Source organism: Acipenser ruthenus, chromosome 6 (genome assembly GCF_902713425.1).
Source record: "Acipenser ruthenus chromosome 6, fAciRut3.2 maternal haplotype, whole genome shotgun sequence".
Classification (NCBI taxonomy): domain Eukaryota; kingdom Metazoa; phylum Chordata; class Actinopteri; order Acipenseriformes; family Acipenseridae; genus Acipenser; species Acipenser ruthenus.
The window spans coordinates 53453-80371 of NC_081194.1; the positions used below are offsets into that span (position 1 = coordinate 53453).

Genomic DNA, 26919 nt, shown 5'->3' on the forward strand with positions numbered 1-26919 from the left:
TTTTCTCAGCTTGATTGCGTGTGTGTGTGTGTGCTGTGGAGGTTGCATACACACTTTACTGAATAGCGTGATCGTGTGGGTTTCAGAGAGAGGGGTAGTGAGTCCGGTGTGTACAGTGAGGTGGGGCGGGGCCAGGCGGGATCTAGCCAATGGAAAGATCCATGCCGTGTCCAGGAAGTGTCTCGACAGCCACCCTGTTTATAGGATGGCTCTTGTGTGAGGTGTGGTGATTATGCAAGGAGCTCTCTGAGAGGCGGGCTGACTGTTCCAGACAGGAGTGTTCCCTGAATACTCCGTTCATAGTACAGTGAGGACAGAAACCAGTGCAACGGCAGGGAAACAACCCCAGTAACACACACATCAATGCAGTTACTGTTACTTATTTTTCTTTAATTGTGTAAATTATTGGTACAGGTAAGATCAAATGTTTTACTTCAATGCTGTTTTGTAACCATGAAATAACATGAAAAGTGAGATTTATGAGCAAATCTTCCTTAACGTTACAATGAAAAGATCCGAAATGCACATTCCAGTTTGTTTACATCTCCTTGAAACCCCGCCGTTGTACTTTCTCATTCTAGAACCCACACTGCTGCTGCAGCACGTGGTACAGAGAGTCCTCTACAGCCCCGCCAGCAAATTACAAAGATGCGCTAACTGCTTACAGGAAACACCAGCAGCTCCATAACAACCACCTGCCATAGGAAACAACCCCTTTCTAAAGCTATTTTAATGTGTCTGTATTTCCTTGCCTTTTCAAAAATAACAAATACACGTTGCTATGTAATTGCATGCTGTTCTCTGTAGACAGCATCTGCTGACTGTACGTGCATACTGTTTTATTCCACGTGGCACTTTGATCCGTTTTGGTTTCCTTGCCTGTCTATTTTTATATTCAACATGTTTAACATGACTGTATAACACACATTTACAACTATACTTACAGAAGCACCAGCATGCATTTCTGAGCGCCTTTTCACCTTAGATAAATATCGCCACTTGAATTTTACTGGAGAGCAGCGTTTTCACACATTTTGTTGCAGACGTGACATGGTCTGTTTCATCAGGTTCTACAGATGTACTCGTATTTATGTTTTCAAAGGCAATGCACTGGTTTGGCTCCGTTCTCGGGGACAGTGGTATGAGACGATACTAAAATTGTTTTGTGAAATGAGAATACGCAAATTTAACTTTATAAAAAGCAGGTTTACGACTCAAAGGTGTTCCTAAATTGTTTTGCAACATTTTTATTTCAAAGAGAGTTCTGTCGATTGCCCTTTTGTGTAAATGGATCATCACATTCTGGTTTTATTTTCATCTGGTTTTATTTTACATCATAAAATGGATAATATCCAGCTGAAGAATAAACAGCTAACTTGACAACTGTTTTTGAATGGGTTGAGAAGTACAAGTCACCTAGCCTGCTAACTGAATACTGCGCGGCTAATAACAAAGAGGTGTGTTTGAGTTTCTGATCCGTCTCCAAAATAACGTTCTTCGAGGAGATGCTCATTTATTTAATGGAAAGCCGGTAAATTGCTGTGTTGAATGTACTACAGGAAAGCTAAAGCAAGCGTGTGTGTTTGTTTTTTTATTGCACAAACCCCACCCCCTCGCGTTTGAGTTTTAAAGTTTATTACAGCAGGGTTTTTAAAAAGCCTAATGTGATTCAAGAAAAAAAAAAAGCAAAGTTATTTTGTTGAAAATGGGGGACACTTTAGTACTGCGTGCCACACGCTGGATTGCTTTAACAACTTCCCCGGTTCCTTGTGTATGTGTGTGCAACGCTAGTGGTAGTAAGCATGGGGCTCCCGGCTCTGACTGCAGGAGCGGCACTGCCCTTGCGGCCCCTGATGTGATGGCGAGGAAACCCCGTTGACAAGGCACTGCTTTTTCATGACGGTGAGTTTCCCTTTGAGTGTATTATAATTTTGTGATAAAAATTTCAAGGAAAAAAAACACACAACCTCCTTCCTCCCCTTCCTTCGGGGAGGGAAGAGAGTGGGAAACAAAATCTATCCGAGACAGAAAAGGGAGAGAGAGAAAAAAGATATATGAGTGAGGGAGAGACAGAAGAGGGGGGAGCAAATTAAAAGTTGCCAAATGGAGATATTAGGTTTCAAGAGGGGTCAGACTGGCTTGCCTTCTTTTTTAAAACCGTCTTGATGTTATGCAAATTTAAATAAATATTTATGGCTGGCCATTATTTAGCTCTGTTTTGGGACGGTGCAGTAACCTGAGGTTTCCAAATAAAAATAATGGGAAAGACCACGTTAGGTTTTCAGGGCCAAATTAGAAACGAGAGATCGAAAAAGAAAGATTTTCGCCACGTTACACCTGTGCTCAGGAACGTAAAGGATTTATTTAACCTGGCAGTTATGTATTTCGACAAAATATTTTACGTAGTTTCAAACAAGGAAACAAAAGCGAGGAAAGCTTTCGGCGGAAGACTGCCATCACCTCGGCGAAAGAAAAAAGCGTATGTGATCACAGGGCGACTTTCTTTGTGTGATCTGTCAATTGAGTCTATTTTTGGACATTAAAAATTGCTACACATTACATTTCTAAAAAGCGAAGACAGAAATAGGTTTCCGATCTAGATTAGAAGGGAGAGTGAGTGAGTAAATTAGAGAGAGAGAGAGAGAGACTGACCGAGAATTTTTTGCTGATGCGCACCAAATTGAGTAAAAAAAAAAAGAATTTTTCAATGACTCATTGAACTGGTTTAAAATTCGTTTTCTTTTTATTTTCCACCCCCTTGATGAGGTTGCGAGAGGAAGGGAAAAAAAGAAAAATAATCTTTTATAATCTCCTCCCTCTTTTTCTCTCTTCTCTTTCTGGTTAACGCGCTTTTTTTTTTTTTTTTTAATCATGTTCGCCGATCTCTCGGGTGTTTCGATTTTCTCTTCCTGCGTGTGCAAGCTTGTTTTTTTTTTAATTTTGTTTCTATTTTTTTTTATCGAAAATCGTTTGAGGTTGTTTACCGCAGCGAAATGAAAGATGTTTTAAAATGGCTGCATTTCTAAAGACTGATGGCTTAGTTCTGGGTTGTTATGTTTACTTACTGTGCTGCTACAGATAAGTAGAAAAACAAACACGTCTTCTCCGTTTTATAATGTTAAAATGTAATCACTATCGATACCTTTTTAACGTTTGTTTTATTAGGGATGATTTACAACATCGAGGTCTGTTTTTTATTTGTAAAATAAAACGTTTAAATTAAATTTATGTTGGGAGTTTTATTTAACAATGGGTTCCAAAAAGAAACGATTATTATTTTGAATGTATAAACATTTTTTTTAAAAAAAATTGTGCAGGGTTATTGTGTTTTTTGTGCTGTTTTTGATGCAACACTAACATATTTATTTTATTATACCTTCTTTAAGTGATCGTTGTATTTGGATTTCATCACGTTGTATTTTCTCGTTGTTTAGTATACTTTTTACAATCTGAGTAGTATTTACAAATTTTAAAGCTGCCAAAAAATGCTCTTTGGTTATTTAGATGGTCTGTTAAATAATTCAAGATGGGAATACAGAAACATGTTCTTGGTTGGGCCTTGGAACAAAACACCTTTTGTTCGGATTTACGTAGTGATGTGTGTTTTTTTTTAAAACAGTGTACGGCAGATGAAGTACCTTTTGTAACATGTTATAAAAGTGTATTTTTGTATTGACTCGCCGGCGTTATTATATTAATATTAAAATTAATGTTTTTGAAAACGGCTTTGACTGGCACTATCACAGGGTGTGTGGCGCAGTTATTAACGACCGCCATCATTTTAAGACAAGCAAAAAAAAAAAAAAAAACAATACTATTGTATTCTTTCATAACGTAAATATTATGTTTCAATTCTTTGAATAAACAGTACATTTTGCGAAACGGTTACACTGAATTACCTGTAGTTGTAAAATATAAACACATCCTGAGTAGACTGCTTTTTGTACATTGGTAAGGCAGTTATTTGGTACAGTACACATATATTTGTTTATAAAGCACGATTGCAGTGTGTGTGTATGTATGTATGTATGTATGTGTGTCTATCCTATCTATCTATATACACACACACACACAAACAATTCATTTTGCTATATGCCCACGTGGGGGAGGGGATTCAAACACCTGGAAACAATTTAATTCCTAATTTAAGAATTCTAATAATAGCTATTTATTTTCTTTTCTTCATGACCTCTTATATTCAGTTTACTGTTTTTGTAAAACTAGTTTCATGGGCTCCTGTTTTTTGAAGTTCCGCTATTGTACAATACTTTTGACCTGTGTCAGTATTAATAAAGTGTTCTTAATTAGCCTAATCCAGGGCTATTAGGTTTTATGGATTGGTACTTCTCAGCTAAGAGCTCTCTGTTTGCATCCATCAAGCTATTGTATTTTGTGATCTCCAGAATGAGCATAGTGCTACTCTACCATATGTGTCCGGGTAACCCACTGCTCTCATCAGAGAATACCCTGGATACAAACCCAAGTTCCCCATTAGGCACACATTTACTACCATAACAATGACCAGCAGTGCCTGTTCTTTCCTTGTCACTAGTAAATGCAGGGGGCTTAAATGACCCAAAAGTCTTCTGTTTTTCTGTTCTGTAACACATTCCTTTTTCACGCATGCTCATATCTGTGTTATAAACCACTGGCTGGCAAATGGATAAGGGTGTCGGCTAATAAATAAATAAATAATAGTAATAATAATAATAATAATAATAATAATAAATGCATCCTAATTGGCTAAAACAAAGGTTAATAATCTTTGGTATGCGTCCCGAGATCTGGTCACCCCCAAACATATAATTACAAAGTACACAAAGCATGTCAAATATTTTCATTGACTTAAGTGTAGTCACAATGCACAGAGGGCATTACCAGAGGCAATGGACTGGTTTGGCCAATAAGCCCATCCATGTTTCAGGGAGTGCTTTGTGTACCTCATCTGAAATGATACCGAAGCAATGCGGACAGCACAGGATTGGACCTGCGAGAGCAGCCCTGTGGCTTCATGGGGCTAATAGGTAAAGATTGTGAGATTTCAAAACAGTCACAAATGAAAGGTAGAATTTACAGCACTGAATTGTTGATGCTTGTTACCAATTTAAAGTTATAAAACTTGCAATTTAGGCAAGTATAAAACAAAAGTGTAGAACATAAATGTTATACATAATGGGGATTCTACGTCATGTGTTTGTTGCAACACGGTATTGAAATATAAATCTATTTAAATTGTGCTGGGGTCCCAGACAAACAAATACTGTGGCATGACCCAATAGTTAAAATATTCAAATGAACAAAGTGGGTACTATTCAGATTTAACAAGCTGCTTAAATAGGGCTAGTGTTATTACATGTACATCGCAGTGCTTACAAGTGAGCATTTCCCAAGTCACTTTTATTGTGTATATTCCAGGAAAAATAAAGTTTAGTGAAAATTTCAGCACTAAAGTAACTTATAAGAAAGGCTACTGTAATACAACTAACGAAATAGTGTCACGTCTTGTACTGAAGAATAACTAGAATTAGGCATATCAATATTAGTATATTACAGTTACTGCTCTGCAGTGTTGAATGGAGTTGTCATTCATATACTACTAGAGCGCTCTGCAGTGTTGAGTGGAGTTCTCTTTCCTATACTACTAGAGCGCTCTGCAGTGTTGAGTGGAGTTCTCTTTCCTATACTACTAGAGCGCTCTGCATTGTTGAGTGGAGTTCTCTTTCCTATGCTACTAGAGCGCTCTGCAGTGTTGAGTGGAGTTCTCTTTCCTATACTGCTAGAGCGCTCTGCAGTATTGAGTGGAGTTCTCTTTCCTATACTACGAGAGCGCTCTGCAGTGTTGAGTGGAATTCTCTTTCCTATGCTACTAGAGCGCTCTGCAGTGTTGAGTGGAGTTCTCTTTCCTATACTACTAGAGCGCTCTGCAGTGTTGAGTGGAGTTCTCTTTCCTATACTGCTAGAGCGCTCTGCAGTATTGAGTGGAGTTCTCTTTCCTATACTACGAGAGCGCTCTGCAGTGTTGAGTGGAATTCTCTTTCCTATGCTACTAGAGCGCTCTGCAGTGTTGAGTGGAGTTCTCTTTCCTATGCTACTAGAGCGCTCTGCAGTGTTGAGTGGAGTTCTCTTTCCTATACTACTAGAGCGCTCTGCAGTGTTGAAAGGGGTTAATCCCAAATGAGGAACACCTTTTTCGTTTCTGAAATCTGCTCTCACATATTTGCCAAAGCTGTGTCTTGCTGACCATGACATTTCTTTATATAAAGACAAATATATAAAGTACTGGAACCCAGTGTGAATCCTTGCTTCAAATGTGAACCCTCCCCTTAAAGCTGTTTGGATTGGAAATGGGGACAGGCGAAGGGTTGGGCTCTTGGAAATGGGGACAGGTGAAGGGTTGTGTTTAGAAATGGGGACAGGCGAAGGGCTGGGCTCTTGGAAATGGGGACAGGTGAAGGGTTGGGCTCTTGGAAATGGAGACAGCTGAAGGGTTGTGTTTGGAAATGGAGACAGCTGAAGGGTTGGGTTTGGAAATGGGGACAGGCGATGGGTTGGGTTTGGAAATGGGGACAGGCGAAGGGTAGGGTTTGCTTGACATCATACAACCACCACCTTCCCACCTGTGGGGAGAGTAAAATATATTTTATGTAAAGTATGAAACCAAAAATACTCTCTGGATTGCAGAAATGACTCTGGACCCTGGAGTCCAGTCTATTTTCCACACTAGATAGTGATGGGAACAATCTGTAGAATCTGATTTATATTCACCCTTAAGACAATAATTGTAACAGCTTTTAAAAAAACACTTTAATGCAACAAATAAAACAACAGTGATGAAGATATGCATTCAATATTAAGAATTAAAACTATTATTAACTTACGGATGAGTTAAAAACTGAAAAATCGAATGTGTTGTATTGAATGCAGCAATGTGATGTGTGTTGTCTTCCTGGACAGTTCCATCAGTTTAAACTCTTTTCTTCACACAGGAACTTAAAGGTGTTAAATGAATATCTTCAGGTGCCACGCTATAACTCAGTAAGTGGTGCTTTTTGTTCAATTGTAAAAGCGTTCTTTCTTTTGGTTATTGTTAGTTTAAGGGTCCCTCCTGGTAAACCATATCATTAGTTTTATCTTCCTGGTGTGGGAGAGGCGTCAGGTTAGACTTGCCTGCAGCAGAACACTGCTTGCAGATTGGGAGTGAATTGGAGAGCTACAGTACAGTACATCAAGTGGCTTTGTTATTTGAATCCATCAGAAATCCTGCTTGAAACCCTGGGCCCTTTAAATGAAACACAAAGCTGTAAAATCAGTCTAGAACAGTTTCATTCTTTTAAGCCATTTCGTTAGGCCCATCCGTCTGTTTACTGAAGTTTCAATGTAACTACAGTATATACAAAAGGATGGCACTTTTACAAGGTGTGGAATTGCAGACGGAAAGCAAACATTTGTGATTCTTCTCAAAACTCTTATCTCAATATATATCTGAACCCCGGATAACCTCTGTTCTGTGTCTGGCTCTAACAGCTCAGATGCTAACACTGTTCTGTGTTTGGCTCTAATCGCTCAGATGCTAACACTGTTCTGTGTTTGGCTCTAATCGCTCAGATGCTAACACTGTTCTGTGTTTGGCTCTAATCGCTCAGATGCTAACACTGTTCTGTGTTTGGCTCTAATCGCTCAGATGCTAACACTGTTCTGTGTTTGGCTCTAATCGCTCAGATGCTAACACTGTTCTGTGTCCGGCTCTAATCGCTCAGATGCTAACACTGTTCTGTGTTTGGCTCTAATCGCTCAGATGCTAACACTGTTCTGTGTTTGGCTCTAACAGCTCAGATGCTAACACTGTTCTGTGTTTGGCTCTAATCGCTCAGATGCTAACACTGTTCTGTGTTTGGCTCTAATCGCTCAGATGCTAACACTGTTCTGTGTCTGGCTCTAATCGCTCAGATGCTAACACTGTTCTGTGTCCGGCTCTAATCGCTCAGATGCTAACACTGTTCTGTGTCCGGCTCTAATCGCTCAGATGCTAACACTGTTCTGTGTCCGGCTCTAATCGCTCAGATGCTAACACTGTTCTGTGTTTGGTATCATAATACAGTAGTCTCCACATATAGGAACACCTCCTAAGGGAACACTTCGCCTAAGGGAACACTCTTGCGGTGAAACTGATTTTTCCCATTGTAAAGGAACAGGAACTTCGCTTAAAAGAACACCTTCTTGGCACCGATAGCAATGAGTTCACAACTGGTACAGTACTGTTTTGCAACCTGATAACTCATTATCATCAAACTTAAAATGGTTTATTAACTCTTTTCAAAAGCAACTTGTCATCGCGGGAGTTTCTTGAGGCACACTGATTGGTTTATTAATCTTTCCAGAACTGTCATCATGTCATTGCCTCGTTTTGTATTCAGATTTCCACGAGTTCACCTCATCGCTACAAAATGGCATGTAAACAAATGGCGAAATGCGGCACTGTTTCTCTTGCTACAAAAAGTTGGAAATTGTTCGAGCTCTTGAAAAAAACCTGAATCACACACAAGTCGCCGAGCAATTTGGCGTTTCCCATTCTGGTGAGTTGCTTCACCATTCTGTTAAATAATGTGCATGTCTTGTATAGTGCTGCTGCATTTTGTAACGTGTGTCGCGGTGCTGTGTTAATCTAGTTTGACAGTTTATTAACGTTAGTTTGTCTGTTACTTTATTATTATATTTTAACATACACTTGCCTATTGCTTTTCTTTTACTTATTCAGTTCATTTCATATGTTGATACACATGCATCACGTACAGTGTTCTCATGGAGTGTGTGCATCGTGTGATGTGTTTTAAGCAGTGTTCTCATGGAGTGTGTGCATCGTGTGATGTGTTTTAAGCAGTGTTCTCATGGAGTGTGTGCATCGTGTGATGTGTTTTAAGCAGTGTTCTCATGGAGTGTGTGCATCGTGTGATGTGTTTTAAGCAGTGTTCTCATGGAGTGTGTGCATCGTGTGATGTGTTTTAAGCAGTGTTCTTGTGTTCTCATGGAGTGTGTGCATCATGTGATGTGTTTTAAGCAGTGTTCTCATGGAGTGTGTGCATCATGTGATGTGTTTTAACCAGTGTTCTCATGGAGTGTGTGCATCATGTGATGTGTTTTAAGCAGTGTTCTTGTGTTCTCATGGAGTGTGTGCATCATGTGATGTGTTTTAAGCAGTGTTCTCATGGAGTGTGTGCATCATGTGATGTGTTTTAACCAGTGTTCTCATGGAGTGTGTGCATCATGTGATGTGTTTTAAGCAGTGTTCTCATGGAGTGTGTGCATCATGTGATGTGTTTTAACCAGTGTTCTCGTGTTCTCATGGAGTGTGTGCATCATGTGATGTGTTATAATCAGTGTTCTTGTGTTCTCATACTTTCAGTTGTCATGGATGATGACGATGACCGTCGTCTTCTAGATATAATAGGGTAAGTGAAACCCTAATGAAGTATATGCAGCGCTGACAGTCATTTGGATTCATTTGTTTTTGAGCAAAGCAACTCCGAGGGGGTAGTGAAAGGTATTTGATGATGTCACAGGACAAGCCATTGGGAACACAAGGGTGCAATAAATAACAATACCTGTAGTGGGTGCTCTTGAATCCCTAATCACATGGTTTACTGACTATGGGCCATGTTTTCAAAGAGTTTCTTCCATTATTCAATTAACTTCTATTTTTTGAAAGGAGAAAGAATCATGTTTAAAACAAAACACACTGAGAGTGCTTAAGTGGACTTTTTTCAGTACAAAAATTTATCTTGGTGGTTTGGTCCTATTTTTTTTGTTTTAAAGAAACAGGCATTAATAAAAGACTGGAGTGAACTCTTTGGAAGTATGGTCCTGTGAGCATTACATCACCAAGTGATGTCCATAGAATATTATACAGGGCTACTGATTCTCCATTGTGGTGAATAAAACCAAATTCCACTGTTCAGAAATGACCAAGTCCGCTTTTCCCACTGTGTTTTTTTCAATGTATTGAAATAATTAAACATGGCATTTGAACATAAATATAATGTTGGTAGTTAAAGTTCAATTACAAATATTACCACAATTTTCTTTTTCTTTTTAAATGTTTTTTATTAAAGCCAAGATTTTCAATCAGACTCTTGCCGCTATAATAGTAACTAAAGCACCTGAAGGCACTTCAGACATGTTATAATGTTAATTTATTTATTTTTCTTTTTTCTCTTTTTAAAAAATGTAGTCATCGTCAATGGTTTTTACCCCGGTTTTCTCCGCAGTGTGGAATGCCCAATTTTTTTTATCCAGGTTCACCGCTGCACCCCCCACCCCCCCCCACCCCCCCCCCCCGATTCCTGCCAATCCGTCATTTTTCGCACTGCGGATCCACAGCGAAGCAACCAGACCTATAGTGCCGGAGGACAGCACAGATCTGAACGGCTCCAGTGCAGACCCGCAGGCGCCCTTTCAGCCGTTGCGCGGTGAACCGTGGATTCCCCTGCCGACCAAAGCCCTCCCTACCCGGGCAGCGCTCTGCCAATTGTGCGCCGTCCCCCAGGAACCCCCGGTCACGGTCGGATTCAAGCCTGCGGTCTCCAGGCTATAGGGTGCGTCCTGCACTCCACGCAGAGCGCTTTTACTGAATGCGTGTGACAAAGTGGTTGATTGTGATGCAGTGCAGGAATAACACAGACAGAGAATGTAATCCGGTATGGAAAAGGGGTATTTTATTTTTATACTCCAGGTCTGGTGACCAAAGCAATGATCCCCAGCAATGTGTAATCTAGATATAATAGGGTAAGTGAAACCCTAATGAAGTATATGCAGCGCTGACAGTCATTTGGGGTTAAATAATAACAGGTTGCAGTCCCAAACAATAAACACAGGTATCCCTCCCACAATATACAACCACGGTCACCAGTCCTGGGTGTGTGCTGTAGTGCTTGTGGTGGGTGATACAGTTTAATGAGTGACAAATACTGCACTGCTATTCCAGGTTTTATGCTGGCCCTTAGCGACAGCTCCGGAACGTGTTAGCTGTCTATAAAACACAAATAACAATTACAGACAAGACAAACAAACACCCACAATATTTTATAAAATGCTGCACGGGTCCTTCTGGGTTATGTTTCCGTAACCAAAGCGAAGGAAAAGATTTGCGATTCTCCGTCCCCTTTATGCTGTCACGCATGACCCCTTGGTAAACGAGTGCAGCTGTCTCTACTGTCTGCAGCTGCTACGTCATTTACCTTCCGGGTCAATACATTCCTGCTACAGTCTCTCGCCTTCTTCCAGACTGACCGACTTCCCGGCCCGGAGAAAGAACTGTCAGGCCAGCCTGTCCAAAGACTTCTCCTTTCGCTGCTTAGCGCCCTCACAGGTCGGGAGGGAGATTTACAACCTAAACTCATTGTATTTCTGTCACAATGCGCCACTCGGGAGCCCTTCTCATAATGTTTATAAACATCACTTGGCTCATTGCTGGCATTAAAATAAGAATTATTTACAGCAGTTCAGAAAAGTCCAGCACTGCTGTGAGAATCATATTTACAGTCTTCCACTAACACTGGCATTACAATAACACTAAATCATATGAAACAGTTTAGTAACAGTCCAGCAATGTCATGTGAGAGAAATCCTATATACAGCGACACAAATGAAGTTTAGCGTTTTACTGGCATTTCAATAACTAGGATAATGAAACAGTGCTTGACTGACTGGTGGCTCTAACAGGTTCAGTGCTGTACCACCCCATTCTAATTTAAATAGCGCCTGTTTTAATGTTTTCATGTTATTTGCTAAGTGGAACAAGAGGCGTCTTTATGAAACAAACGGTGTGTAGTGTAGTGACCACATCCTTTACACAGTGAAGCGATCACTTTCCTTTAAGGAACGTATTGCTAGAAAAAGCTTTAAGCTTGTTTCTTCATTGTCCGATTATATCATTTCATTAAGAAACGGTCATGGTTTAACATTGCTAATTATAGGGTTATTAAATGCAGGTAGAGTGTAAAGAAATAAACTAAACAACTGGCAAAGTGATCTGGTATTGACATTATCAATCGAATGACACACATTTTCAGAACAGTATCGCACCACCCTCATATAGACAATGAGAAAATGGTTTTGCTCTGTCTTCTGCTGAAACATTGCATTTTTTTTCTTCATTGGTGCAGCCACCATGTTGAGTTCCAGCAGAGACGTTCGAGTGAAGTCACATGATGAATGAACTCAGCTTGGCTGGGTGGAGTGCAAAAATAGAAAATATAACCGGAGTTGCGAGGTGAAAAAGACAACATTGAAAAGTGCCGTTCCCAAAATGTCTAAATCCATTCCCAATGCCTAATTCTGCGATTCCGTCCCAGATTCCGCGATTGCAGAAAATCACTAGCGCTAATTATATAGGGTGCTGTTTGGTGCTGATATAAAAGATGCTTTTAAAATGCTGTTGGAATTTGCAGGTCTGTGTTTTGCTCTGGACTTTCAGCTTCATGTCTTTCTTACCCAGGATGTGCAGGCATTAAATGATTATCTTCATGTCTTTTACACAGGGATGTGCAGGCATTACATGATTATCTTCATGTCTTTTACACAGGGATGTGCAGGCATTAAATGATTATCTTCATGTCTTTTACACAGGGATGTGCAGGCATTAAATGATTATCTTCATGGCTCAAGCAGTAAATCAGTAAGTGCCTCTCTTTGCATTGTATGTATGATCCTCCTGACGAACAACACTTAGGAAGGATGTGTTAAATATGTTCTTCCATGTCAACACTGAATAGGGAAATGCAGCCCGAATATTTTGGATTATTTGATTATTTTGGTTTTATTAACCCCACCCTCTGTTCTTGGAGAATTATGTATTGTATCCAATGTGCTTGAATGAAGTCTTCACTGTACACCGCTAAACATAAATCAAATAAAAGGAGTTATCCACAAAAAAACAATAATAAAAATGGCATGCAGAAACACTTCATGGATGCATTGTACAGTGTGTAAACCACACTGGCGAGCTAGAGTGAATGCGTTGTACTGTGTGTAAGCCACACTGGCGATCTAGAGTGAATGCGTTGTACTGTGTGTAAGCCACACTGGCGAGCTAGAGTGAATGCGTTGTACTGTGTGTAAGCCACACTGGCGAGCTAGAGTGAATGCGTTGTACTGTGTGTAAGCCACACTGGCGAGCTAGAGTGAATGCGTTGTACTGTGTGTAAGCCACACTGGCGAGCTAGAGTGAATGCGTTGTACTGTGTGTAAGCCACACTGGCGAGCTAGAGTGAATGCGTTGTACTGTGTGTAAGCCACACTGGCGAGCTAGAGTGAATGCGTTGTACTGTGTGTAAGCCACACTGGCGAGCTAGAGTGAATGCGTTGTACTGTGTGTAGGCCACACTGGCGAGCTAGAGTGAATGCGTTGTACTGTGTGTAAGCCACACTGGCGATCTAGAGTGAATGCGTTGTACTGTGTGTAAGCCACACTGGCGAGCTAGAGTGAATGCGTTGTACTGTGTGTAGGCCACACTGGCGAGCTAGAGTGAATGCGTTGTACTGTGTGTAAGCCACACTGGCGATCTAGAGTGAATGCGTTGTACTGTGTGTAAGCCACACTGGCGAGCTAGAGTGAATAAATAAAGGTAGAAACACTGTCTTTCCAGATTGAAGAAGATGACCTGGCCAGCGCTGCCTTCGGTTCAGCCAACTCCCTGTTTGCCAGTTCCACTGTGAGTACAGAGGAGCCTGCTTCACTTCTCTGTGCTGTGTTGTAGTTTTACCTCTGGATGTTATACCTGTATTGCTAATTTTATATAGCTCTTAATATAATGTTTATAATGCACAACCAGGCATAGTGGTACCACTTTACCCCCCACAAATTAATTAGAAATCTTGACCATTTACTGAATTCATGGTACTAACCTTCAGAAGTGTTTAAATTGTTCAAAGATGGCAAGGTGGAGTGGCTGCAGACACCATACACTTGTATTCTGTGTGTTATATCCAATCAGCATATCTAGAAATAACACTTCCTCTGTAAATATGTTATACATACACATCATTGGGTCCCCTTGAACTGTTACAGTGGGGAGTAGGATGTAGTCATATGACAAGTGTTGGCAGAAAGGTTTTCTATACACTGAATGTTCAAGTTAGATATTGACTGGATTCTTTTTCTATATATATTGTTGCAGAGTGCCGGCCCCCCGATCCTGAAGGATGTGAGTAACCACCTGGGGGGACCTGCGGAGGCGGGGCTGCAGCTCTCCAGCAGCCTGCAGTTCCTGGAGGACGAGCTTGGGGGCGCCTCTCCCCCGATGGGGGGTGAGCTGGGGGAGGAGCAGCCCTTCGACATCCTGCAGAAATCCCTCCAGGAGGCCAACATCACAGAGCAGACCCTGGCTCAGGAGGCCTTCCTGGAGTCGTCCTCCCTCGGCCCGGGCCAGCCCTTCCCTCAGCAGCTGGGGCTGTCGCACCTCCCTCTCCTGCAGCAGCCTACGGGGGGGCACTTCCCTAACATGCAGCCCCACGGCTTCATCCAGCAAGTCCACCCCCAGCACCTGCGCAACGGACACCCAGCCGGCCACATCCAGCTGCTGGGCTCCTTCAATACCCAGCCCCCCATGATGACCATAAACAACCTGGAGCGACCCCAGATCATCCTGAAGTCGGGCCAGCCCTCCTCCCCCGGTATGGGCAGCGGGCTGCTGGTCCAGAGGCAGCCCAGCAGCAGCAGTGCCGGCTGTGTTCCCATGTTCAGCCGCTCCGTGGGCACACAGCTGGCCATGCCCTTCAAAGGCTGTGGGCGCCAGACTCCCCTGCCGCTGCAGAACATCATCATACAGAGGGATCCTTCTCAGTCTCTGGGGGGGAACGCTGCCATGGCTGCAAACCAGAGCCAGAAAGGGCCCATTAGCATTCAGCCCAAGCCCCTGCAGGTGGGCCATCAGACTGTGTACAGTGTGAACAGCATGGGAATCCAGTCCCAGCAGCAGCAGCAGGGCAGCCCCTACGTCTCAGACAGCTCTCCCCAAGCAGGCCAGCAGCAGCAGCAGATGACAGTCGACATCGCCAGTCATCCAGGGCTGCGGAAAGCCACGCCCGGGCACCAAGGGATCAACCACTCTGCCAGCAGTATTGTGATCCACTCTCCCATGGGAGGGCAGCACCAGCAGCTCCAGCAGCAGCCCCACTTATCTCAGAACCAGTTCCTGCTCCCTACCTCCCTCTCCGTCACCCCCAGCTCCATGGGACACAGCGTCCAGGCTCTGAATGGACAGATCCTGCACACCCAACAGGGCCAGCTGCTATCTAACAATGCCGACTCAGCCTTCAGCAACCAGACTTCCGCTAACCCCTCCTACTCTGGCTCCATCCTGGCCAATCACAATGCAGCTGTGCAGCTGGTTTCCGGGCAGAGCTTTGCAGCCCCTGGAGGGCAATTCTTAGTTAATCAGCAGCTACAGCAGGTCTCTCCCACTGTGCTGCATCTCTCGCCTTCCCAGGGGAACATGCCTACAGCCCGGGCAGGGTTCCCCATGAGTGGGCAGCCGGGATCCGTGATGGTCCAAGGCGTTCAGATCCAGAACAGGTTTGCTGTCATGAACTCGACTGGCTCCATGCATACTGGCTACGGAGCTCAGAGCCAGCCGGGGGTTCAAGGAGGCACTGCCCAGCAAGCCCTGCAGCAGCAGATACAGGTCAGGCAGCAGGTACCCGTCAGCATGGGCCACCGCTTCCTCATCCCTGTGTCCCAAGCATCCAGCACCAGCACTCTGCACGTGGGGAATCAAGTGGCACAGCAGCAGCACTTTGAAACACAGCAGTTTGGGCAGAATCAGGTACAGCTTCCCACTGCATGTGCAGTGCTGAGTGTTACTCATTTGCATTTTTTATTTTATTTATGAAAGTGGCATATGTACGACTTGTTTCACAGGCCCTGATTAGCACTAATTGTGAAACTAGCCTTTGCAGGTGAGTGATGCTAATACTGCAGGAAAATGTTCAATTTGTTTGTTAAAAATGATTCATTTGTCTTGTATACCTTGTGCAGCAATCAGAAGAGTTTGATCATTCACCCCTACAGTTTTACAAAACTAATTAGTCGAGGCTTTTGAACAGGTCTGCAGGGTTAAGTTCATTCCAGCTCCAGTGGACTAACGGGTTATTCACCCTCTTATAGCAATTCATTATTTCATGTGGGGCTGGAGTGACACAGATCATTGTCATGCACACAACACCTGGCACCCTTGCCACCATCATACATGGTTTGTGTCTCATCAACCACAGAAGGAGGAAACATCGTCCTCCCCAGAATTCGGTCCACTTGAGCTGGAATGACCCAAGAGATAGCCAGGGTTTTAAAATCCATTCTCACCTCTTGTTAGCATTATCAGCAGCATGATCACATTATCACTTCTGGTGATGCAGTACCTCTCTCTATCCCACTTGATTTAATAGCTGTTGTTTTATCTGAACTAACTTTGCAGGTTCAGAAGGAATCAATGATTCAGACATCAGCAGGATTTGTTTCAAAGCTGCAGGATGGCTCAAGACAACCTCAGTTGGCCAACCTCCTCAGTAACAAAGGCAAGACTTCTTTTCAAGGGATTATAGTGGAATATCCTATCCCTCATTAATTATGCCTTTTGTTTTTTTTTTAATCCATCTATTTCATGAGCATAAAATTAATATTTCCACTTTGTTCGTAGCTGGTAAGGTCTTGGGTGGATCATCGACAAACTTAGAGAATATACTGCACCTGCAGAACAGAGTGTCCGGACAGACTCCCCTTCATCAGAGCACACAGGTACCAGGCTTCAGATACTTAGAGAATATACTGCACCTGCAGAACAGTGTGTCCGGACAGACTCCCCTTCATCAGAACACACAGGTACCAGGCTTCAGATACTTAGAGAATATACTGCACCTGCTTAATAGTGTCCAGACAGAGCCCCCTTCATCAGAACACACAGTTCAAATGCTTTGGCACACGTGGGACAAATGCATTCGGAAGTGGTTTTTTACCAATGTGTGTGTGTTGTTTGTGTGAATGAGGAAACGTCTTGTGTGTTTGCACAGTCTCAGACCTGTTCCTTTTAAAAGGCTGAATGCTGCCCAGCACGACGACACTGTGTGCTTGGTGCCGGTGACGTCGTGCCGGGCTGTGTGCTCGGTGCCGGTGTCGTCGTGCCGGGCTGTGTGCTCGGTGCCGGTGTCGTCGTGCCGGGCTGTGTGCTCGGTGCCGGTGTCGTCGTGCCGGGCTGTGTGCTCGGTGCCGGTGTCGTCGTGCCGGGCTGTGTGCTCGGTGCCGGTGTCTTCGTGCCGGGCTGTGTGCTCGGTGCCGGTGTCGTCGTGCCGGGCTGTGTGCTCGGTGCCGGTGTCGTCGTGCCGGGCTGTGTGCTCGGTGCCGGTGTCGTCGTGCCGGGCTGTGTGCTCCAACTCATTCTATTTGGGGGTTTGGTTCTCTGTTGGGTGGAGGAATGCTGGATGCTGAGGTAACACACAGATTGTGTGGAAACTGCTGTTGACACGGCAGGATCTGAGTTTTAATTTATCTTCTGTGTTGTTCAACATTGTCTCACTCTCAGGTTGGTACACAGAAGAGGCCAGCATCTCAACAGCTAACAAAAGGAAGCTTGTGAGTAAACTATGCTGATTCATTTATGCATTTACTGTCTCATCTACAGCTGACACTTTTATAAAAGTTTCCTGAAGCAAAAGCATAGCTGAGTGAAATTAAGCACAGTGTAAACATAGGTAAGCAATGTAAATGACAAAGAGGTATGTTAAAGCATATTTAAAAGAGATAACTACAAGAAAAGCATCCTGAGCACATGTACTGTGGTAGACTTTTTTAAGGTTGTATCTTCTGGTAATGCCCTCATGTTGAGTTCTTTGTGTCAAAGACATGTTTCTAGAGACCAAGTTGGCAGTTCATCTAAACTTAAGATTTGAATTCCATCTTTATGACTTCTTTTTTTAAGTTGCACACAACACTGCAGTTATGAGGGGTGCTTGTTATTCTTGTCTGAGAGCAACACAATGGTTTCTGAAAGTTCCACTGCTTACCCAGGATTCCAGTGAGCTGGTCCTCATCTCTGGTGTGTTTTGTGATCAAGCTTCATGTCTTCTTGCAGTATCCTACAACAGCTGCACAAGAACCAGACCTGCGTCCATGCAGCCGACCGCTCCCCCTTCACTTGTGTGGACGAGGCGATACACAGACTGCTGCCTTACCACGTCTTTCAGGGATCGCTGCCCTCCCAAGAAGAGTTTACAAAAGGTACAGTGCGCTTGCATCAACCTCTTTGTATTCAGTCTTTATAAATGTGTACTGTCCAGTGCACAGTGGTGTCTGTGCTGAGCAGTGCTTGCACGGTGGTGTCTGCTGAGCAGTGCTGTCTGTGCTGAGCAGTGCTTGCACGGCGGTGTCTGTGCTGAGCAGTGCTTGCACGGCAGTGACTGTGCTGAGCAGTGCTTGCACGGCGGTGTCTGTGCTGAGCAGTGCTTGCACGTGGTGTCTGTGCTGAGCAGTGCTTGCACGGCGGTGTCTGTGCTGAGCAGTGCTTGCACGGCAGTGACTGTGCTGAGCAGTGCTGTCTGTGCTGAGCAGTGCTTGCACGGTGGTGTCTGTGCTGAGCAGTGCTTGCACGGCAGTGACTGTGCTGAGCAGTGCTGTCTGTGCTGAGCAGTGCTTGCACGGCGGTGTCTGCTGAGCAGTGCTTGCACGGCGGTGTCTGTGCTGAGCAGTGCTTGCACGGCGGTGTCTGTGCTGAGCAGTGCTTGCACGGTGGTGTCTGTGCTGAGCAGTGCTTGCACGGTGGTGTCTGTGCTGAGCAGTGCTTGCACGGCGGTGTCTGCTGAGCAGTGCTTGCACGGCGGTGTCTGCTGAGCAGTGCTTGCACGGCGGTGTCTGTGCTGAGCAGTGCTGTCTGTGCTAAGCAGTGCTTGCACGGTGCTGTCTGTGCTGAGCAGTGCTTGCACGGCGGTGTCTGCTGAGCAGTGCTTGCACATGGGGTGTCAGCACAGTGTTTATTAATGCTTCACTTATTTCCTTTGTTCCTTCCTCCAGTGGATGATGAGTTTGAGGCTGTGTCCACGCAGTTACTGAAGAGAACACAAGCCATGCTGAACAAGTACAGGCGCTTACTATTGGAGGAGTCTAAGGTGATTCTGTCTTCTGTCTTTCATCTGGACATCATTAGCAGAGCATTTCACCATCACCTGGGAGCCACATATGGCTGTTTCATTATGTTAAAGAAAAATGTGCAGAATGTATTTGCTATCAGCCATTTCTTTTAACTGTTAAGGTTGAGTCTATTAGGTTATCTTGTCATGTAATTAAGTTCATGTGTCAGAGAGAGTCCCGCACTGGAGCAGCACAGCAGTTCTGTGCATGGAAGCATGCTTGTGAAGTGCTGTGAGCAGCACTGTGGGGTTTATCAGTCTGGAAATGTAACTCCCTCCCCATTCCTTTCTGTTTCTCTGTAGCGGCTCAACCCCTCCTCAGAAATGGTGATGGTTGACAGGGAGTTCAATCAGGAGGAGAGAGCCACTCTGACTCGGGGGAAGCGGCTGTCTCTCATGGACCCAGGTGAGACACAGGATCGGGAGACAGGCGTGTTCTTATTCTGGATATCGTCCAATGAAAATGGTAGAGACCCAGTGCTAAGATAATGTTTTCGGACTGTAGTGTGTGATGCGAATGTAGGTCACAGGCTGGTACTGACACCTGCCTGGGTGAATAGTGGTGTTTAATGCACGACACACTGCCTGGGTGAATAGTGGGGTTTAGTGCACAATACACTGCCTGGGTGAATAGTGGTGTTTAATGCACGACACACTGCCTGGGTGAATAGTGGGGTTTAGTGCACAATACACTGCCTGGGTGAATAGTGGGGTTTAATGCACGACACACTGCCTGGGTGAATAGTGGGGTTTAATGCACGACACACTGCTTTGGGTCTGTTCTAGTTTTAAACCAAGGTTAACACCCTGGGCTTTTTCTTAGAGATTCAGGTACAAAAATACATGGGCCCTGGTGAGATACAGAGACAGAAGAGGCTTTGTTGTTTATGAAACTAGTGGAGTTGAAGATTTTCTATAGGGTTATATATCTTCCTATTAAATTTGGTGGCTTTGTGGCTTCCATCGGATACCCAGGTTAACACTCAATACTAAATATGTAAATCCAGATACATCCTGCGGCATATCTTCATAATATACAGGAGCAAAAATACCTACAAATGCATGCACACGAATGCACTTCAGTGCAACCGCTACTCCTTTACATTGCCCTGCTTACAGGGCTTGTTTGAATGCAAAGCTTTGAAGACATTTCTGATCTCTTATCATTTCAGACGGCTTCCTGGAGGACTTCTGTTGCTTGGCCAAGCCTGCAGAGCAAAGTGCTGGTGAGGAGCCGGCGCCCCCTGACCTTGCTGTCTCCTCCCCGGGCTGCGCATCTCCGAGCCAGGCCAGGCTCCCGGGACTGAGGGCCGAGCCCAGGGGATCCAGCCCAGCTCCACGCAGCTCGTTACAGTGCGAAGCAGCAGGCAGCCCTGAGCAGACGAGAAAGGACTTGCAGACTGCCAAGCCCAGTGAGACTCTGCCCAAGGGCCCCGGAGGGGAAGCCCCTCCCCAGCAGGAGGTTTCTCTGAACCAGCACCTGGAGACGGCAATCAAGAGCATCCTGGACCTGAAGAAAAACCAGAGACTCCCACTGAGCAGTAACAAGAGTAATAATAACAATAATATTAATAATAACAATAATAATAATAACAGCAGCACTGCCACGCCCCCCGCACCGCCAGCACCCCCCCCACCCATCAGCACAGCACAGCCCAGTTCCACATCCGCTGAGCCACCAGCAGGGCGGCGCTCCGACAAGCCCCTCACTCCTCGGGCTGGCCAGGGTGCAGCAGACACAGACTCGGCTCTCGAAGCAGCTGTTAACAGCATCTTAGAATGTTAGGGGGGCCATTCCCTCCACCCCACTGCTACCCGCCAAGTGCAGGAGTGCAGAGGCACTGGAGAATGGAGAGAACACAGCGTTTCAATGCACTTCAGCACAAAGGGACTTCCTGTCGTATGACGGGAGAAGGGAAGAGGTGTTTCTTTATTAGTGAAGAAACGTGTTTTTCTTGACTTTGGAGGTAAATATCTTGCCAAAAGGAGTGTGTGTCACGTCTCTATCATACTACCATACTGTGATACGGAAAAACAAGACTGTGGAGATAGCAGATTTACAAATACGTACATATGTAAGCATATGTATCTGTGGTAAAGTGTATTGAAACAGCCCTGCTTGACCCAAGCAAGCCATGTATTGTGTTCATGTTGTCTGAACTGTGAAGGGGTTCAGCCTGGGACACTAAACATGTCTGAGAAGGGCGGAAAATAACTTCTTGACCAAGTATATGAAACAGGAGCACTTTTTTTTATTTGAAGAACAGTATTTTTGTTAGTAAAATGTTTTTTTTTTTTTTTTTTGTACCTTAAAGGTATGTGAAACTCAAACCCATTGTAATGAAAAGAGGAGCTGTGTAATCTCAATTTGAGGTTCAGATGCATTGTAATGAAAAGAGGATGCTAAGGGGGCATTGCCTATAATACATTTTGAGTTGTTTTATTTTGTAGTTGAATAACCTTCCTCTGAATTCACAGCGCCCTTTTGCTGCAGGAGGTCTGGAGCGTGCCTCATTCTCTTCATGGAAAGGCTGCAGTCTTGTTTCACTCAGTAGCATGCTGGACTCCACTGAGCTGTTACTGCTCCGGATCCGCAGAGCCTCTCTTGAGCTGGTGCTGCGCTGGATCCGCAGAGCCTCTCTTGAGCTGGTGCTGCGCTGGATCCGCAGAGCCTCTCTTGAGCTGGTGCTGCGTTGGATCCTCAGAGCCTCTCTTGAGCTGGTGCTGCTCTGGATCCGCAGAGCCTCTTTTGAGCTGGTGCTGCTCCGGATCTGCAGAGCCTCTCTTGAGCTGGTGCTGCGCTGGATCCGCAGAGCCTCTCTTGAGCTGGTGCTGCGCTGGATCCTCAGAGCCTCTCTTGAGCTGGTGCTGCGCTGGATCCTCAGAGCCTCTCTTGAGCTGGTGCTGCGTTGGATCCTCAGAGCCTCTCTTGAGCTGGTGCTGCTCTGGATCCGCAGAGCCTCTTTTGAGCTGGTGCTGCTCCGGATCTGCAGAGCCTCTCTTGAGCTGGTGCTGCGCTGGATCCGCAGAGCCTCTCTTGAGCTGGTGCTGCGCTGGATCCGCAGAGTCTCTCTTGAGCTGGTGCTGCGCTGGATCCGCAGAGCCTCTCTTGAGCTGGTGCTGCTCTAGATCCTCAGAGCCTCTCTTGAGCTGGTGCTGTGCTGGATCTTCAGAGCCTCTCTTGAGCTGGTGCTATGCTGGATCCTCAGAGCCTCTCTTGAGCTGCTCAGCCTGTGTGATACAGACTTGCCTGCTCACCCCACACGCATTATTGACTGAACAAGATCTACATTCATACCTTGTCAAACTCCCAGGTCTTTATGCCGAAGTGTAAAATGCACACGTTTACGGTGAGAGGTAGAACAAAGTTTTCATGTTACAAAACTAGTTACAAACAGCGTAGGGACACTTTAGAGGTATAGAATTTTAGCTTTCGCAAGAAAGGTGCAAATTGCAAATTGGCATAAGGAACTTCCAGCTGATCTTCATTTAAAAAAACATTTATTATTATTTATTTATTTGAGCCAAATCCATACTTGAAATAGCAGCACTTTTTCTGAGGATTGACATGTAGTTGGGAATTGATATTTTCAGGACGATGTCATGTTCATTTACCATTCCACAGTCTCAGAATGAGACCTGAACTCTAAGAGCTTGGTCAGGCACTTTTATAAGCAACCACACTATTAATGGACTGTTCCTAGAGCTTGGAGGTAAATCCAAGGTGAGGAGTGAACAGGGTAGCCGAGTTAAGAGTTTCCCACTGCATTGAAATGTGAGATTCAGCGCAGGACCATATCAGAGAGTGTCTGGTTGGTGGAGAGCTGGCTGGTGGCTAGCTGGTTGGTGGAGAGCTGGCTGGCTGGTGGAAAGCTAGCTAGCTGGCTGGTGGCTGGCTGGCTGTTGGAGAGCTGGCTGGTGACTGGCTGGTTGGTGGAGAGCTGGTTGATGGCTAGCTGGCTGGTGGCTGGCTGTATGGTGGAGAGCTTGCTGGTGGCTGGCTGGCTGGTGGAGAGCTGGGTGGCTGACTGGTGGAGAGCTTGTCTGTTGTAGGGGAGAGCGCCCCCCTCTGGTTCTTTGTGGATCATCAGACTCAGTTGATGATCCCAGAAATTCTCTGTATTTTTCTTTTATAGTGGAAGGATATTAACCCTTTGCGGTCCTATGTCGGACCTGGGCCGACATTGCAATTTTCCCTTTCCGGTCCAATGTCGGACAGGGTCCAACATCATCAAAAAGACGTAAAAAACAGGTCTCTAGTCGTTTTTTTCTCCGGAAAAAGCAGAGAAAACCATTCAATGGCCGAGTGAGACCGATAGGAGCCGAGAGAAGCCAAAAAAAAAAATTACAAGAAATTTAATCTCATGAATACAGATAGCCCCGGCACCACATAGATAACACAGACATAAACAAACAAGATAGCTGCTTCTGCATCCAGCGCTCAAACAATATCACAGACATTTGCAGAGCTTTTATTAGATGTTATAGTAATAAAATAATGACTTGGATCGCATTATTGAGGAGTTTGGTGATAAAACAAGTGATCAGGAGATGATTTATCAGTATGCACTACTATGAAGAGGTATGTGAAAAATACAGCGAACAAGGGATGGGGCGGGGCTGGAGATGCAGTACTGAGTGTCCTGTTGATATGCAGTACCTTTTAAACCCGTTTTACTGTAAAAAAAAAATAATAATAAAAAAAAAAAAGACTTTTAAACAGCGCGTCTAAAATAAACTGCGCATGTGAAAATAAATTGGACCTGACGCGCCTGAGACGCGCTGAATAAATGGACCACTAAGGGTTAATATATTTATACAGTTTTTTTTTTAATTTTTAATCCACACTTCAGTGAACATTTTTTTCAATGGTTCTTTGACATGTATATACCATAGAGCAACATCTCCACTTTGGTCAGTTTGTTTGAGTGTTCAGCTCACACTGGGAAGGCTGCAGTGCTCTTCAGCTCACACTGGGAAGGCTGCAGTGCTCTTCAGCTCACACTGGGAAGGCTGCAGTGCTCCAGCTCACACTGGGAAGGCTGCACTGTCCGTTGGTCTGTGCTCCAGTTCACTCCTCTGCTTCTTCTAATATGGGCAGGATTGTTTTTCTTTGTTTTAAGAGGTTGCAGTTTTGGGACAGAGATTGTCATACATAAGTCACCATTGATACTCACAGGGGTCAGGCTGCATTAACAGCCTGAGCAATACTGCATCGCTGTGTGCAGGAGGAGTGAGCATCACCGCACGCGAGAACAAACCGCAAGCGTGGAGTGATGTCATCACTCATGCCTGTGTGTAAGGCCAGGCAGAATATACAGCAATGCAATCCATGCTTCATTTACTGTGGGCTCAAAGTCTACACTACACCAGCTTCCCTTACTTCAAGACTAGAGATTAAACATTCTCTTCTTTTAGGTTTTGACTTTTTTCTGATTCATTTTGCTGCTTGTTTTTGTAAAAGAAAGTACTTCTTTGGCCTTAACAGAGTGACTTCATGAGGAGAATGTATTGCTTCACATGTGATACACATTCTTTGCTCTGCGTTTATTGGTCTCACTTGAAACTTGATTTGTAATAAGTTTTTTGTATAAAAAAGAAAAATAGAAAAAATATTTATAATGAAATGGCAGTTATTTTTGTTATGTTGGATATAAACTTTGCACAGAGTTGTAAGTATATGGTTCACTCTTAGGTTATACATTGTTTCATTGGATGTTCACACACAAAAAAATGTTGAAATTTAATATTCAAATACAGCCAAAGACTTGAAGAGACTCCTGTGTTCTGTTTATTGTACGGAGTGAGTGGGTGTGTGTGTGTGTGTGTGTGTGTGTGTGTCTGGGTGTGTATCGCTGTGTGTGTGTGCTAGGTCTGGGTGGGTGTATGTGTGCTGGGTCTGGGTGTGTGTGTGTGTGTGTCTGGGTGTGTATCGCTGTTTGTGTGTGCTGGGTCTGGGTGGGTGTGTATCACTGTGTGTGTTGGGTATGGGTGTGTGGGTGTGTCTGTGTGTATCACTGTGTGTGTGTGCTGGGTCTGGGTGTGTATCACTGTGTGCTGGGTCTGGGTGGGTGTGTGTGTGTGTCTGGGTGTGTATCGCTGTGTGTGTGTGTGCTGGGTCTGGGTGGGTGTATCGCTGTGTGTGTGTTATTATTATTATTTGTTTATTTAGCAGACGCCTTTATCCAAGGCGACTTACAGAGACTAGGGTGTGTGAACTATGCATCAGCTGCAGAGTCACTTACAATTACGTCTCACCCGAAAGACGGAGCACAAGGAGGTTAAGTGACTTGCTCAGGGTCACACAATGAGTCAGTGGTTGAGGTGGGATTTGAACCGGGGACCTTCTAGTTACAAGCCCTTTTCTTTAACCACTGGACCACACAGCCTCCTGTGTGCTGGGTCTGGGTGGGTGTGTGTGTGTGTGTGTCTGGGTCTGTATCGCTGTGTGTGTGTGCTGGGTCTGGGTGGGTGGGTGTGTGCTGGGTCTGGATGGGTGCATGTGTGTGCTGGGTCTGGGTGGATGTATATCTGTGTGTGTTTGTGTCTGGGTGTGTATCTCTGTGTGTGTGTGCTGGGTCTGGGTGTGTATGTGTGTGTCTGGGTGTGTATAGCTGTGTGTGTGTGTCTGGGTCTGGGTGGATGTATATCTGTGTGTGTTTGTGTCTGGGTGTGTATTGCTGTGTGTGTGTGTATGGGTCTGGGTCTGGGTGGGTGTCTGGGTGTGCTCCACAATGCTCAACTGACACCTCCTGCAATCTGCATGTGTTTGACTACGTTTCTTTTTTTCCCTGTCTCTGCCGATCTGAACCCAGCTGTTTAGACCCGCCTATCTATCTCTCTGCTTGCTTTCAATCTGTTAGGGGTGCAGACTTCCATGAATTGTGGGTGTGCCAGCTCCTCAAACTCTTGTTGCTGTCTTATTTCCTGCAGCTCCATTTCTAACATACTTACTCGTTTAAGCAAGTCCTGGATCTTGCAGCACTTTACACACACTTGGTTTAGCTCTGCTGGGTTTTCTCGGATTTCCCACATCATGCAGGTGTCACAGATTACTGGCTTGAAGGCCATGTTAAATTATTATTATTTTTTGGTAAGTTGAAGTTTAGTTTTCTGCAGCTGTCAACTTGCTTTCAAACTGCTTCTAAACTGCTCTGCACTTTTCCATTAAGCACTTCTCCACGCTGTCGCTCCCACTAAGTACTTCTCCACGCTGTCGCTCCTACGAAGCACTTCTCCACGCTGTCGCTCCCACGAAACACTTCTCCACGCTGTCGCTCCCACGAAGCACTTCTCCACGCTGTCGCTCCCACGAAGCACTTCTCCACGCTGTCGCTCCCACGAAACACTTCTCCACACTGTCTCTCCCACGAAGCACTTCTCCACGCTGTCTCTCCCACGAAGCACTTCTCCACGCTGTCGCTCCCACGAAGCACTTCTCCACGCTGTCGCTCCCACGAAGCACTTCTCCACGCTGTCGCTCCCACGAAACACTTCTCCACGCTGTTGCTCCCACGAAGCACTTCTCCATGCTGTCGCTCCCACGACTCCACGCTGTCGCTCCCACGAAGCACATCTCCACGCTGTCGCTCCCACGAAGCACTTCTCCACGCTGTCTCTCCCACGAAGCACTTCTCCACGCTGTCTCTCCCACGAAGCACTTCTCCACGGTGTCTCTCCCACGAAGCACTTCTCCACGCTGTCTCTCCCACGAAGCACTTCTCCACGCTGTCGCTCCCACGACTCCACGCT

At 44.9% G+C, this 26919-nt stretch overlaps 1 protein-coding gene across 2 annotated transcripts; it reads left to right on the forward strand.

Annotated features, from left to right (window-relative positions):
* The first annotated feature begins 100 nt into the window (after positions 1-100).
* Positions 101-24944, forward strand: LOC117411325 (BRD4-interacting chromatin-remodeling complex-associated protein-like). Of its 2 annotated transcripts, XR_009328819.1 has the most exons (16): positions 101-414; positions 582-1902; positions 6987-7035; positions 8415-8573; positions 9401-9446; positions 12622-12670; positions 13641-13706; positions 14172-15818; positions 16467-16566; positions 16689-16786; positions 17568-17617; positions 18117-18262; positions 19052-19146; positions 19471-19573; positions 20340-21134; positions 21646-24944. XR_009328819.1 is itself a non-coding variant. In XM_059024804.1 (15 exons), exons 4-15 carry the CDS (start codon positions 8468-8470, stop codon positions 20951-20953), a joined length of 3120 nt encoding a protein of 1039 aa, XP_058880787.1. In that variant the 5' UTR covers positions 101-414; positions 582-1902; positions 6987-7035; positions 8415-8467; the 3' UTR covers positions 20954-24944. The 2 variants fall into 2 exon arrangements, 1 of the variants encoding a protein (XP_058880787.1); XM_059024804.1 differs by having other exon boundaries at positions 20340-24944.
* Positions 24945-26919: the final 1975 nt, after the last annotated feature.

Bases quoted from the DNA above. Each gene is read 5' to 3' on its own strand.
- LOC117411325 (XM_059024804.1), top strand. From the start codon at position 8,468: ATGCGGCACTGTTTCTCTTGCTACAAAAAGTTGGAAATTGTTCGAGCT. The intron at 13,707-14,171 runs GTGAGTACAGAG...ATATTGTTGCAG, and splicing joins CCCTGTTTGCCAGTTCCACT to AGTGCCGGCCCCCCGATCCT. The intron at 19,574-20,339 runs GTGAGACACAGG...TTATCATTTCAG, and splicing joins GCTGTCTCTCATGGACCCAG to ACGGCTTCCTGGAGGACTTC.